The sequence below is a fragment of the Haemaphysalis longicornis genome, unplaced genomic scaffold, assembly GCF_048455015.1.
Source record: "Haemaphysalis longicornis isolate Haplotype H1 unplaced genomic scaffold, Haemaphysalis longicornis Haplotype H1 scaffold_1, whole genome shotgun sequence".
In the NCBI taxonomy this organism is placed as follows: Eukaryota; Metazoa; Arthropoda; class Arachnida; order Ixodida; family Ixodidae; genus Haemaphysalis; species Haemaphysalis longicornis.
Window position 1 is genome coordinate 89,490,728 of NW_027526203.1, and position 13,231 is coordinate 89,503,958.

Genomic DNA, 13,231 nt, shown 5'->3' on the forward strand with positions numbered 1-13,231 from the left:
TGGTTTCGCTGAAAAACGCGCACCTGTCGGCAGACCCATGTAATAAAAAACGGAAGATTACACCCGGAACAGCAAGGCTTCGCAATGACGGCCCGCATCGTTGTGTGATAGTATGGCCGAAAAAGGAATGTCTAGGGCGTGGTCTAGGGCGACATCGGAGTTTGTGCCTCGATGGTTGAAAGCCGCGAAGGAGAGGGGCAACTTACTGTAGTTGAGAACGGCAGGCGTGGACTTTTTTCTTCTCTTCTGCTCTTCTCCGGCATCCAAATTTTCTAGGTGCGCGCACCTTTTCAAACTACTTTGACTAGGGGCTTTTGTTGTGTGGGTGAGTCCGATTTACTCGGACAGAGAATTATTTCCGTATCAAAGGAAAGCAATGCCTCATACCGCCTCAAGGTTGCACAGTTTATATTTTTTTTGCGCCACCCTGCGGCAGCGCCAGTGACACCGGGCCATGATCGAGAATATAGCGTTTTTGTTGTTATGACTGATCAGGGAGTTGAAATGTGCCAGCATGTGTACATGGGAGGTTTCAACCGTGCATGGACGAACCGTTGCGTCGAGAAGCGGCAATCCTTCATTTCTTGTCCCTTCCAGCTTTGATTTGTCATGCTAAAATAACTAATGGTATTAGTTCGAGTTTATCTAGCAACAATAGCGGTTTCATTCTGTTTCCTGCTCAGGTTCGCCGAAGGTTCACACCCGGCATAGAACAGGATGAAGGTCGTTCCGGGAGGAAAAATGTTCGCGCGCAAGTGAACCAAGTGCACCCATCGGGGGTTTTTGTGGTGGGAAGATTGTTTGTCTACTGTAGGATCGATGAATTTTGGCAGCTAAACTGCACGTGTTCCCTGTGAAGACTTCACACAGGCTTGAATTGCCGTTGTTCTGCCATTATTCGGCCCAATTATAGGCACCACACTGCCGTGCGAAGCAGCCAACGAAGGATGTCAAAAGTTGGAAATCAGTGCAATCAATTGCTTGAAATTAAACTCCCTGGTTTTGTTTAAACATTCTGCCAATATGCATAACAATTTCCGCAGTTACTCAATATCAAGAAGAGGAGCGCCAAATATTTCTTTCTTGTACTACGAATTCCTTGAAACGCCAGTGGCTGGTTAAACAGGAGACTCGCGGCAGCGAAACTCCCTTCCCCGTCCACTTCACCCTGAATGACTATTGTCCTGTATCGTCACCTGAAATCATATCGGCGCGTATCTGTATAAACGAAAACTTACTCTCTTGTGCTTCGCCTTACTAGGGCTCAATAACCATTACCCTCGTCCGAGGACGAGATTTTACAAATGAGCCTCAATTTATACAAAAAAGTTTATTCCCAGTGCCGTCCTTGGCTGCAGTGGTTGCAGTTTTGGTGGTTGCAGTTTTTAACAGCGGAGCTGTTTAGGCTCTATCTCGGTCTGGTGGCGTTACCGAAAAAATTAAAAAAAACTGCACCGCCTGTAGAGGGTGCACCAGCGCAGAGCGGGTGTTATGAGACTGAAGCCGGCTTTCGCGCCTGCTCGAGTGTGAGCACAAGGGGCATATGCGTGTGCGCACCTCTTTCTATACCATTTTAATAGTGATATGCTTTCTTGGCCTAGTCAAAATATAGGCGCAGCTTACCCAAGTAATGCAACGCTGCCGAAATAGGCTGGGGGTCTACCCAGCTTGTTCACCCCTGGCATCCGCACTCACTGTGGGGGACCACCCGGAACGTCTGGTGTCGTCGTTGTCATCGTCGTAACCGTCGTCTCATGTAGTCACTGTACTACAACACCGCCAAACTCGTTTACATCTCGCGCTAGAACATAACTCGTACTAAAAAAAAACACCGGGACATTGATATGGTTTAAACAAACCCGTCTTCTGCCTCTAATTGCCCATTGGCTGTGGGGAACACCGGTGCACCCTGCATGCCTCGCCCCTCCCCAGGTTTCACATTAGTGGAGATTGAAAAGGTGCACAGCAGCTTTTTTCGAGTTTAATTGATGTTTGCGCAACATCTGCATAGTGATGAACAGTGTTAAAAATATTAGCCTGCATTGATTTGGCAGGCAAGCACAAAACAAAGGAAGCATATAAAAGCAGCAGCAGACCACCTCGCCTGCTAACGACCCCCGTTGGCGATGGATGTTTTGTGGGGGAAATACCGCGCGCTAGCAGCCACTAGGCGCATGGACCAATGCCAGGCGACCCGCACGCCACACAAACCAGGGTGCGAAAGTTGGGAAACGACAAGAAGTAAGCATAACAAGCCCCCCACGAAGACGCCAACGCGGGAGGGAACCCGTTGCCCAACCCCCCGGCGTCTTTCCGCTCGCGCGCGTTCTACAGCGCCCAGTCGCGGTGGCTGTTCCCTACTGCCGCCTTAACCACTGACACTTGGCAGCACGAATGGCGAAAGGCGCGGTGTCGAAAAACGTCGCTCTGCTCAGCGTCCAGCGAGGACTTCTGCCGCAGTGGCCGGCTTCGTCTATTAACGTGCAGACAAAGCCCGGCCCAGGCGGGATGGCCAGCTTGGAGAGCGTCCTGGACCCTGTCGGCCCGTGGCACGTGCCTGTGCTGCTGTTCGGCATTCTGCGCGGGCTGCCGGCGTCGATGTTCGTCATGTCCCTAACCTTCATGGCACCGCAGAGTCAGGTAAGGGTTTATAGAGAAGCGCTGGATTCATGCGCCAGCGCCCTAGGTCAGAACCTGGTCCCTGTAGCTACCCGATGATGACTACTGCGCATGCCCACCGTGACCGGCTCAGCGAGGTGCGCTTTGGCCGTATTTGGTACCTTCGAGAATTTCTCCACTGACCCGTTCTAATTCCTTATTGGCCAGGTAGTCACTGGCAGGCAGGGGTACCGGTACGTCGAATGCAATCCCAAAAACATTTCCTGAAAAGCCCCAGTCAGTGTGGTCTGAGTAAGTAGGAAATGTTGGTAATTGCTTCAAGGGTGCAACTTACCACACGCTGTATGCAGAGGAAACGCCGAGAAAGACAGCAGAGATTACAACTCAAAATGCACTCAAACTCAAAATGGACTCAAAACTCAAAATGTACTCAGAACTCAAAATGTACTTAACTCAAAATGCACTCAAACTCAAAATGGACTCAAAACTCAAAATCTACTCAGAACTCAAAATGTACTTAACTCAAAATGCACTCCGAACTCAAAATGTACTGAAAACTCAAAATGGACTCCGAACTCAACATGTACTAAAACTCAAAATGAACTCAAACTCAAAATGAACTCAGAACTCACAACGTACTCTAACTCAAAATGTACTGAAAACTAAAAATGGACTCCGCGCTCAAATTGTACTAAAACTCAAAATGGACTCAAACTCAAAATATACTCAGAACTCGGAATGGACTCAAACCTCAAAATGACCCCAGAACTAAAAATGGACTGAAAACTCACAATGAATTCCGAACTCAAATGGACTCCGAACTCACTCGGGCTCAGAATTTACTCGCTCAAATGGACTCAGAATTCATGAGGATTCTAAGGTTTAAAGTTCGCGCGTGCTAAAAATCATGTGGGTGCAAATTACTGAGCTCAAATTCTTTCATTCGGTACGACATGATATCGTAACTCCTGTAAGGTCGGAAACAATTTACGCTGCAGATTTAATACAGCTATACCTGCTGGCCTTGATTATTAGCGCTGCTTGCAAGCAATTATACGTATATCATCAATTCATCATCATCATCACCACCACCAGCCTATCTACACGTATGCATTGAATACCAAACTCCTGAATTGGGCTGCGTGTTCGTGTTCATAACAGACGAGGTCCAGACTCGACGGTGAGTTGGGCCCTCCGGAGAATCAAACAACATTGGGCGAGGGATGTGTGCTCACTCTTCAGTTCACTTACATCGAAACTCTTTACTGTTACGGTCCCTGACATTGATGGTCTGCATCCTTGAAAAACGCCTTTTGTGAAAGCGGACTGTCTCCGCGAGTCTCTGAGGTGCGAGCCGTTCATGGATGTGCCTTTGTTTTTTACAGTAAAGCTGCCTATGGCTAGGATTCCAACAGATCGTCTCCGGTAACAGAGCGATGTAGACAAGAATCACTAGCGAGCGTAGAGCAACGTTGCGGAGCCCACTGAAATGCCCGGGATCGTAAAACTGCGCGCCAGACCACCGACGCATGGAAAAAATTATACAATATTAAAAGGTCCTAGGGCCTTTATATTCTAATACGAGACGGCTTCTATTTCTTTTAAAAATTTGGCTGGCGATTACGATGCTCCCTAAAGCAATATTTGGGCGCCGCTGTTCTGGCAGCCCGTTTAGCAGCAGCGGCCGACGACGCAGTTCCACGAGTGGCATCGCTCATTGCTCAGTGTGAACTGGCTGAGAGCGCATGCGCGCGTTTCACAACAGCCGCTGCATATGCCCACGACCGGTTGCGCCACTCGCAGTCCAGCTGTCACTCCTGATGGCTGCAGTGCACTGGGGAGCGCTCACTCGTGGGTTCTCTCGACGGTGAGCCTCTGCGGCGGCGGGGCGAAGTGCGTCTAGGAGGGACCGCGAACTGCGTTTTAGGCCGGGTTCAGACTGTTGTCGCAAGTGTCGTAATATGATGTCAACAATGATGTCAACAATGTCAACAATGTCAACAATGATGTCAACAATAACAATGATGTCAATGATGACTCAGCCAACCGAACTGTGTGGAACGCAGTTTTAGATGCAAAGAATCTCTTGCTCGGGGCTATGTCCGGCGTCCGTCCGTTGTCCGCACCTCTCCCGCTACACTATATAAAAAAACAGTTAGCGGCTCCCGGTTTTGATCCCACGACTCTCTAACCGCAACGGGAGGTACGCAGCGCTCTTTCCACTGCGCTACAAATCCGAGACAGGAGCAAGTGCTACGAACGCGCCTTATGTCCTTGACTCATTCAAACTGTGTCAAGAAGCTACTGATACAACGAAGGCACGCGAAGCTGAACGTCAATAGAAACGACGAACAGAAAACTTTAGAGGAGGATGTTAGCGTCTCTTGCTCGGGGGGATGCCCCGCGTCCGTGCCCCGTCCGCAGCGCCTCTGATGATGATTGTGCCAGGATGCCCCTAGGGACTGGCCAACCAAAGAATCCATTACGAGATAGCTTTGCGTTTAAGCACCGTTGTTATCTTCCCGTGGGGGAACCGCTGAAGACGAAGAAGGAGAAGAAGACAAAGCTGCAAAGACGAGGGCGTGTGCGTTGCTCTCAGCCGGTGCACCAACGTCAACAACCTTTACCTCACCAACGCTGACGGAGACTACCCATTCTACCACAGAGACGACAACATCGACAAGAACATGATGGACGAGTTACGGCGCCTCGAGCACCACCGCCTGCTCACCATAACGCAACAGTACTTGCGTGCCTTTGCCACCGGTGTGGACCCGGACGTGGAATTCCCTCTGGCGCTACTAAACACCAGATCACTCAACATAACGGCAACACGCCAGCTGCGCGATAAGGGGCCAGTCGCGTCTCCTCTCTCATCTCCTCCTCTTCACTCCATCTGCTCTATATAATAAACCCGGTCCGCGCGCCGCTTCCTCCGTTGCTGCTTCGGTTGAGACACGCTGCACCGTCCGATGAGCTGAATGGACGCCAACAATTCTGCTTTGCATCGCCATATAGTTCACTTTGAGGATGTGGTGTAATTTATTTTAAGTGCAATGCACTTCTTAAGCGACCCTGAACCTGCGTCCACCGGCGATGTCCGCGCATGTGGAGATGGGCGCGCGCAGCCTGGCCGCTGACATGGCACATACCCACGTGGGGGATTGGCCAGGAATCTCCTCGTCTTCCTTGGCAACGGGGGGAGATGGGCGCGCGCTGCCTGGCCGCTTACATGGCACATACCCACGTGGGTGATTGGCCAAGAATTGGGCGTGAGAAGGGCTAATGCACCTGCTTAAAGCAGTACTGACACGAAATTTCAAAGCTGAGATCCGCTCTAGCAATCAAGTACAACGACAACACAAATAGGTGTCTGTGAATAAATGCATCTTTCTTTCTTTGTAGTTGTGTGTGTGTGTGTGTGATCTCTCTTTCGCGAACATTACCGAACCGCGCAAATTCAACTCGTGCATTCGCACTTTCACATTCTTCCCCTCGGGGAAATGCGGGGAATTTTTTTACGTCCATAGCGCACGATATGGCTGTTACGTCAGTAGTGTCAACATAGCAGTAAGCGAACGCACATCATTGTCACGCGAACACCCCACTCACGTTCTCGCCAATAGTCGAGCGCCTCGGTGCGGGCCCAGAATACTGCCCCAGCATACTGCCCCGCACTCTTTCGGAGAGCGCTGGCTCGTGCCGCTACGGCGAACCGCCCCCCCCCCCCCCCAAATTTCGCAACATTATCCTCCTTTCCTTTCTTTCAGTCGTCGGTCTTCCCATCTTTCGCTCGTGAGACGACGCCGACGCCGACACGGCTGAGCCCAGGGATGGGCGCCAAAGGGCGCCGCCCGGAAATGTCTTCCCAGCGATTCATTTGCGTTGGGAGGTGAAGCAGACTTAAGGGGATCGTTGTAAGCTTGATTTTCGTAAGATGGCTTTCTCACATCGAGTGTTGCACAGTGAATCACGTCAATATTCGTAGGGAATACCATTACAGAAAGTGGCTCTAACGCTTGTTTTATTTAAACTATACCGAAACAAATGATATGACAATTAGCCGCTCAGACGACTCTAACACAACCCCGGGTTTATATAGTTTTGAAAATTACATGGTTCACAGTGAGCTGTAAATACTGGGGAATTCTCGTCCGCTGTCAATACATATGGGATTCTGCGGGAGGGAAACGGACAGCCCCATGCTTGTCCACCGCAACAAAACTCTAGTTAGTCAAAAGTTCATTCGGTTAATTAACCAGCAAGTAGGCTCATCGCAAATCCCAAGCAATCGTGTTTTGCTTCGTGCACCCCTTGGACTACGACCGAGTCAAAGCTTACGTTGAGTCTCGGCACCGCAGCTTTGCTGGTCGTCCTTCTTCACAGAGTGGAAAGGCAGTAAATTGTTTTGTGTAGCATTCTTTGCCGAGTATCCCGCCTCCCCCAGCCAGGGCCGTGTAACGCCTACCATTTCCACAAACATGCAGATATCACGGAAGTTCAACCTGTATTCGTTATAATAGCGTAACTGTAAACTATTGTTCTAACAAAATTTTCAAAAATTAAACTTAAAAAGATAAAAAAAAATTGCGCCAATCCACCCCGTGAATGTGGTTGGAAAGCAAAGCTGTAAACGGCACCCATAACGGTTACTCATGCGACGTCACTTAAAATCACTCACATCGCTCTACAAATAGTAAAACCAGAGAGAAGTGAAATGCTCTTAACCACACCATTTATTACTTCAAAGAGATATTCTTGGTAAGGTTAAATTAATGCATCATGCATGAACGGTGTTTGGTTGAGTTGTATTGGTGTAGCAAGAGTGGAAACTTTTTTTTGTAAAATCAAAGTAAGCTCCAACCCGGTGTTAAACGATCTGACTTCTCCATCTCTGCGGCGCCGCGGACGGAGGCGACGAGACTTGCGGCTGAGAAGGTGGAGGAAGAAATACTTCTGTTCAGATTTCTGAAGGGGGCAGAGTGCAGCCTTGGGGAGTGATTCCTTCTTCTGTGGGGCCCATATGAAGTCCGCGCGGCCTGTGTTCTGTCCACCCGCTGAAGCTGGGTAGGTAGAGAGGGCCTGGATAGCAGCATCTCCCATTGCTCTTGTTGGCTAGTTGACGGAAAGAGAGGAGGGTGCTCAGGGCTAAAGTCGCACACCCCGATTACGGGGCGGAGTGTTCCTACTTCTGAGACGTGAAGACGCGTAGGCTGTGGAAAGGAGCCCGGATTGTATGAGCCGTAGGGTAGTTTGTTGTTCTCTGGAAAGGTCAGGGTAAGGTGAAGGTACGGTCTGTCTCAGAAGGCGATAATGCTGGATTATCTCCCTGGACGTGACACGCGGGTGACTGCCCTCCATTGAAGCATGGGGGGGGGGGGGTCCAGATGAGCTGAATAGAACCCTTTGGGGAGTGGTTTTTGAGCAGGCGCAGTACAGGTCAGGACACCCAACGCGACTGGTAATTCCAGCAGGCTTGCTGGGAATCGGGGACTACCCTCCGAACCCCTGGTATAGTAAGAGCCAAGGTGATGGCTGCCTCTTCTGCTGCCGTCATTTGTTGGGTCCTAAGCGTGGTACACGCAAAGAGGTTGGTTCTGTAGGTAGCCACGATGATGGCGTGTTGCTGCCCTCGATGTTAGAAGTCTGTGTAGATAACTGCATGAGCCCCACCGAGGGTGGTGTTTAGCGCTTGAGCCCGTGATTTTCGTTGACCCTCGTCATGTGAGGGGTTCATATTTCTAAGCAAAGGGAGCATCTTTAGTTTTAGTCGTCAAGAGTCTGGGAGTACGTCAAGCTGAGTGACATGCTGGGCTGCCCAGACAATCTGGTGAAGCATGCGGTTACCCACCGCAGTTCTGAGTCGGACCTTGGGGTTAGAAAGATGGCCTTCTATCAGCTCTTCCACCGTGTTGTGGAGCCCGTGCTAAGCAGCCTCAGTGTGGACGCACTGATGAGAAGACCAATGGCCTGCTCGACCGCCTTTCCAATTATTATAAAAAACATCTCTGTCTTCCTCGTCGAGAAGAAGATAGGGGTTTATAGTAAGTAACTCTCGAGAGAACAAAAGCTTCAAATAATCGAAAGGTACCGGATTCTTTTAGGCCTCGCTTCTTGGTGGCAACTCGCCTGATCATGATTAGATAAATGCTGTTTTTGAGGCGCTGCAAGGACACGTCACTCTTGGTGTTGGCCTGGAAATGTAGGCTCAGGATCTTGATGCTGGGGTTTGGAGTGATGGCCTGGTCATCAAGGAGTATTTGAATGTATTCCTTGATTTGGCGTGAGAGCGGACGACAAGGAGCTGTGAGTTTTTACGTGAACACTGGAGGCCACAGGCTTTAGCACATTGGCGTACTAAAAGTGAGATTCCATGGATTGGTGTGAGCTTCCTTTAATTTTTGTAACTCTTAGCACATGAGCAAGGTGCGCACAGGGCCGCTAGACGGGCGTGAGTGGTCGTGTAACGCTTTCACGTGGCATTCAGCGAGAACGCAGGGGGTAAACCCGTAGATGTGCTTGGTGAGTACACGATTTGTCTTCCCGTGTTCGCGTGGGCTCGTAGCTGAATCGGGAAGACAACGGGCTTCCGCTTTGTTAGTCTATTAGTTCCAGGTTCGATTCCGGGTGGTGCCAGTAAATTCTTTTATTTGTTCGCTGGAGTTTTCTGGTGACACCAATGGTCGCGAAAGAACAATTGGGGGGTAGCGGTAGAAAGCTTTGCTTTAAAAATTACACAATCTCCCCGAAGGGAACTATGTGGTGATGCAAAGCTGAACTGTTGGCATCCATTCAGCTCATCGGACGGTGCAGCGTGTCTAAACCCAAGCAGCAACTGAGGAAGCGGCGCGCGGACCGGGCTTATTATATACAGCAGATGGAGTGGGGAGGAGGAGATGAGAGAGGAAACGCGCGTGTGCGCTTATCGCGCAGCTGGCGTGTTGCCGTTATGTTGAGTGATCTGGTGTTTAGTAGCGCCAGAATAAATTCCACATCCGGGTCCACACCGGTGGCAAAGGCACGCAAGTACTGTTGTGTTACGGTGTGTAGGCGGTGGTGCTCGAGGCGCCGTAACTCGTCCATCATGTTCTTGTCGATGTTGTCGTCTCTGTGGTAGAATCGGTAGCCTCCGTCAGCTTTGGTGAGGTAAAGGTTGTTGACGTTGGTGCACCGGCTGAGAGCAACGTACATGCCCTCGTCTTCGCAGCTTTGTCTTCTTCTCCTTCTTCTTCAGCGGTTCCCCTACGGGAGGATTACGGCGGTGGTTGACGTGAAGCTATCTCGTGATGGATTCTTTGGTTCGCATCCTGCCTAGGGGCATCCTGCCAAAATCATCAGAAGCGCTGCGGACGGGGCGAGAGCAACGTACACGCCCTCCTCTTTGCAGCTTTGACTTCTTCTCCTTCGTCTTCAGCGGCTCCAATACGGGAAGATTACGACGGTGGTTGAACGTTAACCTATCTCGTGATGGATTCTTTGGTTGGCCAGTCCCTACGAGCATCCTGTCACAATCATTATCAGAGGCGCTGCGGACGGGGCACGGACGCGGGGCATCCCCCCGAGCAAGAGACTCTAACATCCTCCTCTAAAGCTTTCAGTTCGTCGTTTCTATTAACGTTCAGCCTCGCGTGCCTTCGTGTTACCAGTAGCTTCTTGACGTAGCTTGAATGAGTCAAGGACATAAGGCGCGTTCGTAGCACTTGCTCCTGTCTCGGATTTGTAGCGCAGTGGCGCGAAGTTGTATGGGCATTCAATTTATTGAGAGTGAGACTTTCAATTGAGTATTTGAGCAACGTACCACGCAAAAAGTTATGTAAGGACCTCATTGATGTTATGTTACCCATTCCCCTATGCAGGTCTATGTATGCAATGGGAAGAGAAGGTTATGTGCTCAAGAGGGTAAAGAGAATGCCCGTGCGCGCCTCCGTTAAAAGTTTCTTTTTTTGAGCTCCACAGTGGCACGCTTCTTGTAAAGCCATGGCTCCAGGAGAAAGGATTAGACATACATTGAAACATTAACTGTCGCATATGCTTAAAGCCGAAAATTATTGACCACATTTTTCTAGACTGCTCAGACGCGAGATTTCACTGGGACATCCTACAGCGCACTGTTAAAAAGGACCTGCCCATAAACCCTTTCGGGATCCGTTTTCTGTCTGTGTGTGATACAGGAGGCGTGGCATTCGACATGTTTATGTTGATCAGCATGCACAGCTTGTGGCCCACAAGGATGGCTGACAGGCATGCCGACCCCAATGTGCGGCCCGCCAGAGAGTATTTCATTGAGAGTATGGTCCACATACGTGAGGTATACAAAGCGCTAAGCGAATCACCTGAATGGTTACCAATGCTTGATGACCTTGTTCAGCTGAAGAGATTTTAAACTTGTGTTATCACAAAGATGGCGAATGTTATAAAATCACTGTAACCTAGTTTTTTGTTTGGGACAAACTGTAATAAAGAAAAAAAAGATTTGTAGCCCAGTGGGAAGAGCGCCGCGTACCTCCCGTTGCGGCCTGAGAGTCGTGGTATCGAAACCGGGCGCCGCTAACTATTTCTTTTTTTTATACTGTAGAGGGAGAGGTGCGGACAACGGACGGACGCCGGACATAGCCCCGAGCAAGAGATGCTTTGCATCTAAAAAATTTACGAAAACTGGCGAACCGTGTAACGCGGGAGTTATAGTCACAGATTGGATTAAAATTCAAAGTTATGCGCCGAGGAGGGAAATCACGGGGGACAAACAAAATGCTTCGTGGTCATAATCATGACTTAGTTAGGGTCAGTCATTATAAGGGTGGGAATTCCTAATGAGGACCCTTAGGCGCATGGGGTCTCAAATTAAAAGTGTCGATTGGGAATATAACGTTGGACAAATAGAAATACATCCTGGTCGTGATCATTATTTAGTCAAGGTGCGTCATACAATGGTTTGAAATTCATTGGGATGCCACTAGGGTGCATTGAGTATCGATTTGAAGATCTCGGTTAGGGTATTCACGTGGGACAAATAAAAAATTGCTTCCTGGTTATACTCATGACGCAGTCATGGTGAGTCATAGATACGTTTAACATTCAAAGTTTTGTGCCGCTAGGACATGTGGGGTGTCAAATTGAAGGTCTCAATGAGGGACATCACATGAGACAGATAAAGATTCCTCCTGGTCATATTCATGACATAGTCATGGTGACTCATCGATTCGGTTAAAAATCAAAGTGATGCTGCCGCGGGGTATGGGGTACAAAATTGAAAGTCTTTATGAGGGGAATCACTTTGGAAAAATAAAAGTTGCTTCCTCGCTATCCTCAACAGATAGTCATGGTAAGTCATAAATTAGGTTACAATTAATAAATGCCGCCAGTGTGTGTGGGGTATCAAATGAAGGTTTCAATGAGTAAAACCATGTGAGGCAGATAAAAAGGGCATCTTGCTGATCAGTACTAGTTAGGAGTAAATAAACTGCGCGAATTCATTGCAGATGCAGGAATGGTAGCGCAAAAGGAACTGTGTAAAGGGAAGGGTTTGAGGGGCAAATTAAAACCAGGCAATGACAGTATCGCGACATTATTACGTGCAACCACTTCATAAGGACAGATTCCGAGTTGTCTCGTAAGCTCATGGGGGCTGTACAATTATGGATTTCCATTTCGGTATTCGCGTCTAGCTAAGGAAAGACATGCTACCTAGTAATGCCGAGTTCAGCTTCGAAGGACGTTAATGTTCAAACCCCTCATCTAGTGCTTCAGACGGATCAATCGCACTAGCGGCATTTGACCAGGTCATGTTTAAAACGTGGCTTGATCGACACCCTTCGGCTCGCAATGTCTGGAAAAAAGCCCGCGTAGCCATGAAGACAACGCTGGTGAACGGCACAGTGGCAAGATGGAGATGGAAATTGGGGAAACTTTTCTTACATGTCGGGAAGGGTCAACATGCACAGCCAGCCACTGCTCACTGTAACGCACTAGTATAGCTGGTATTCTTTGTTATTTCTTGTATCAATCAACCTGCACTATATATTACCGTTTTCTGAACGCAATTCCGAGTTGACAATTGCGCATCGTTCTGTGTCTTTGTATTCTCTGTCAGTTCCCTTTACCCACAATGCCACACGATGAGCAACGAAACACTTTAGAAATGCACGTTCTGATGTTTTTTGCGGCGCCCCCAGTGTCGGTTGCGGCAATAAAGAACTCGCTGTAATATGGAGGACGCCTACATCACTCACGGAGCATCCCCATGCAGGCGCAGATTGTGTCGTTGATTTGGCGTTGGGGACTTAAGGCTGACCTTGCTCGTGTTACTACTTTCTGCCAGAACTACGTAAAATATTGAAATGGCTCGCTGCATCGGGTATTCCCACGCTGTGGCGTAAAATCACAACGTTAAAAGGAAAGGAAGCGCGCAGCTGTGCACAGCTTTGTTCTTCTCCATTTTTGATCCGGGTATCTGCCGAAAGTGGAACGTTTGGAAGGAATAGATATTTAAACAACGTCGCCCTTGTTTTTAGACTTTTGTATTGCTATTGTACTTCGTCTTCATGAGGCGATGTCACCCGAATTAGCGAAAACCAACCACCGCGTTTTACTCTGGTAGGGATAAGGATATTTA

The 13,231-nt window shown here is 49.0% G+C and overlaps 1 protein-coding gene across 3 annotated transcripts in view; it reads left to right on the plus strand.

Moving 5' to 3' along the window:
- LOC144177964 (organic cation transporter protein-like) overlaps positions 1-13,231 on the plus strand; it is a 326,587-nt gene that overhangs the window by 116,524 nt on the left and 196,832 nt on the right. For 2 of the 3 annotated variants that reach the window (XM_077705526.1, XM_077705530.1), the window contains exon 1: positions 2,357-2,640. In XM_077705526.1, the coding sequence (XP_077561652.1) occupies positions 2,395-2,640 (246 nt within the window). In that variant the 5' untranslated portion in view covers positions 2,357-2,394. Of the gene's footprint in view, positions 1-2,356; positions 2,641-13,231 lie in introns of those variants that run through there. The other variant, XM_077705534.1, reaches the window with a different exon arrangement.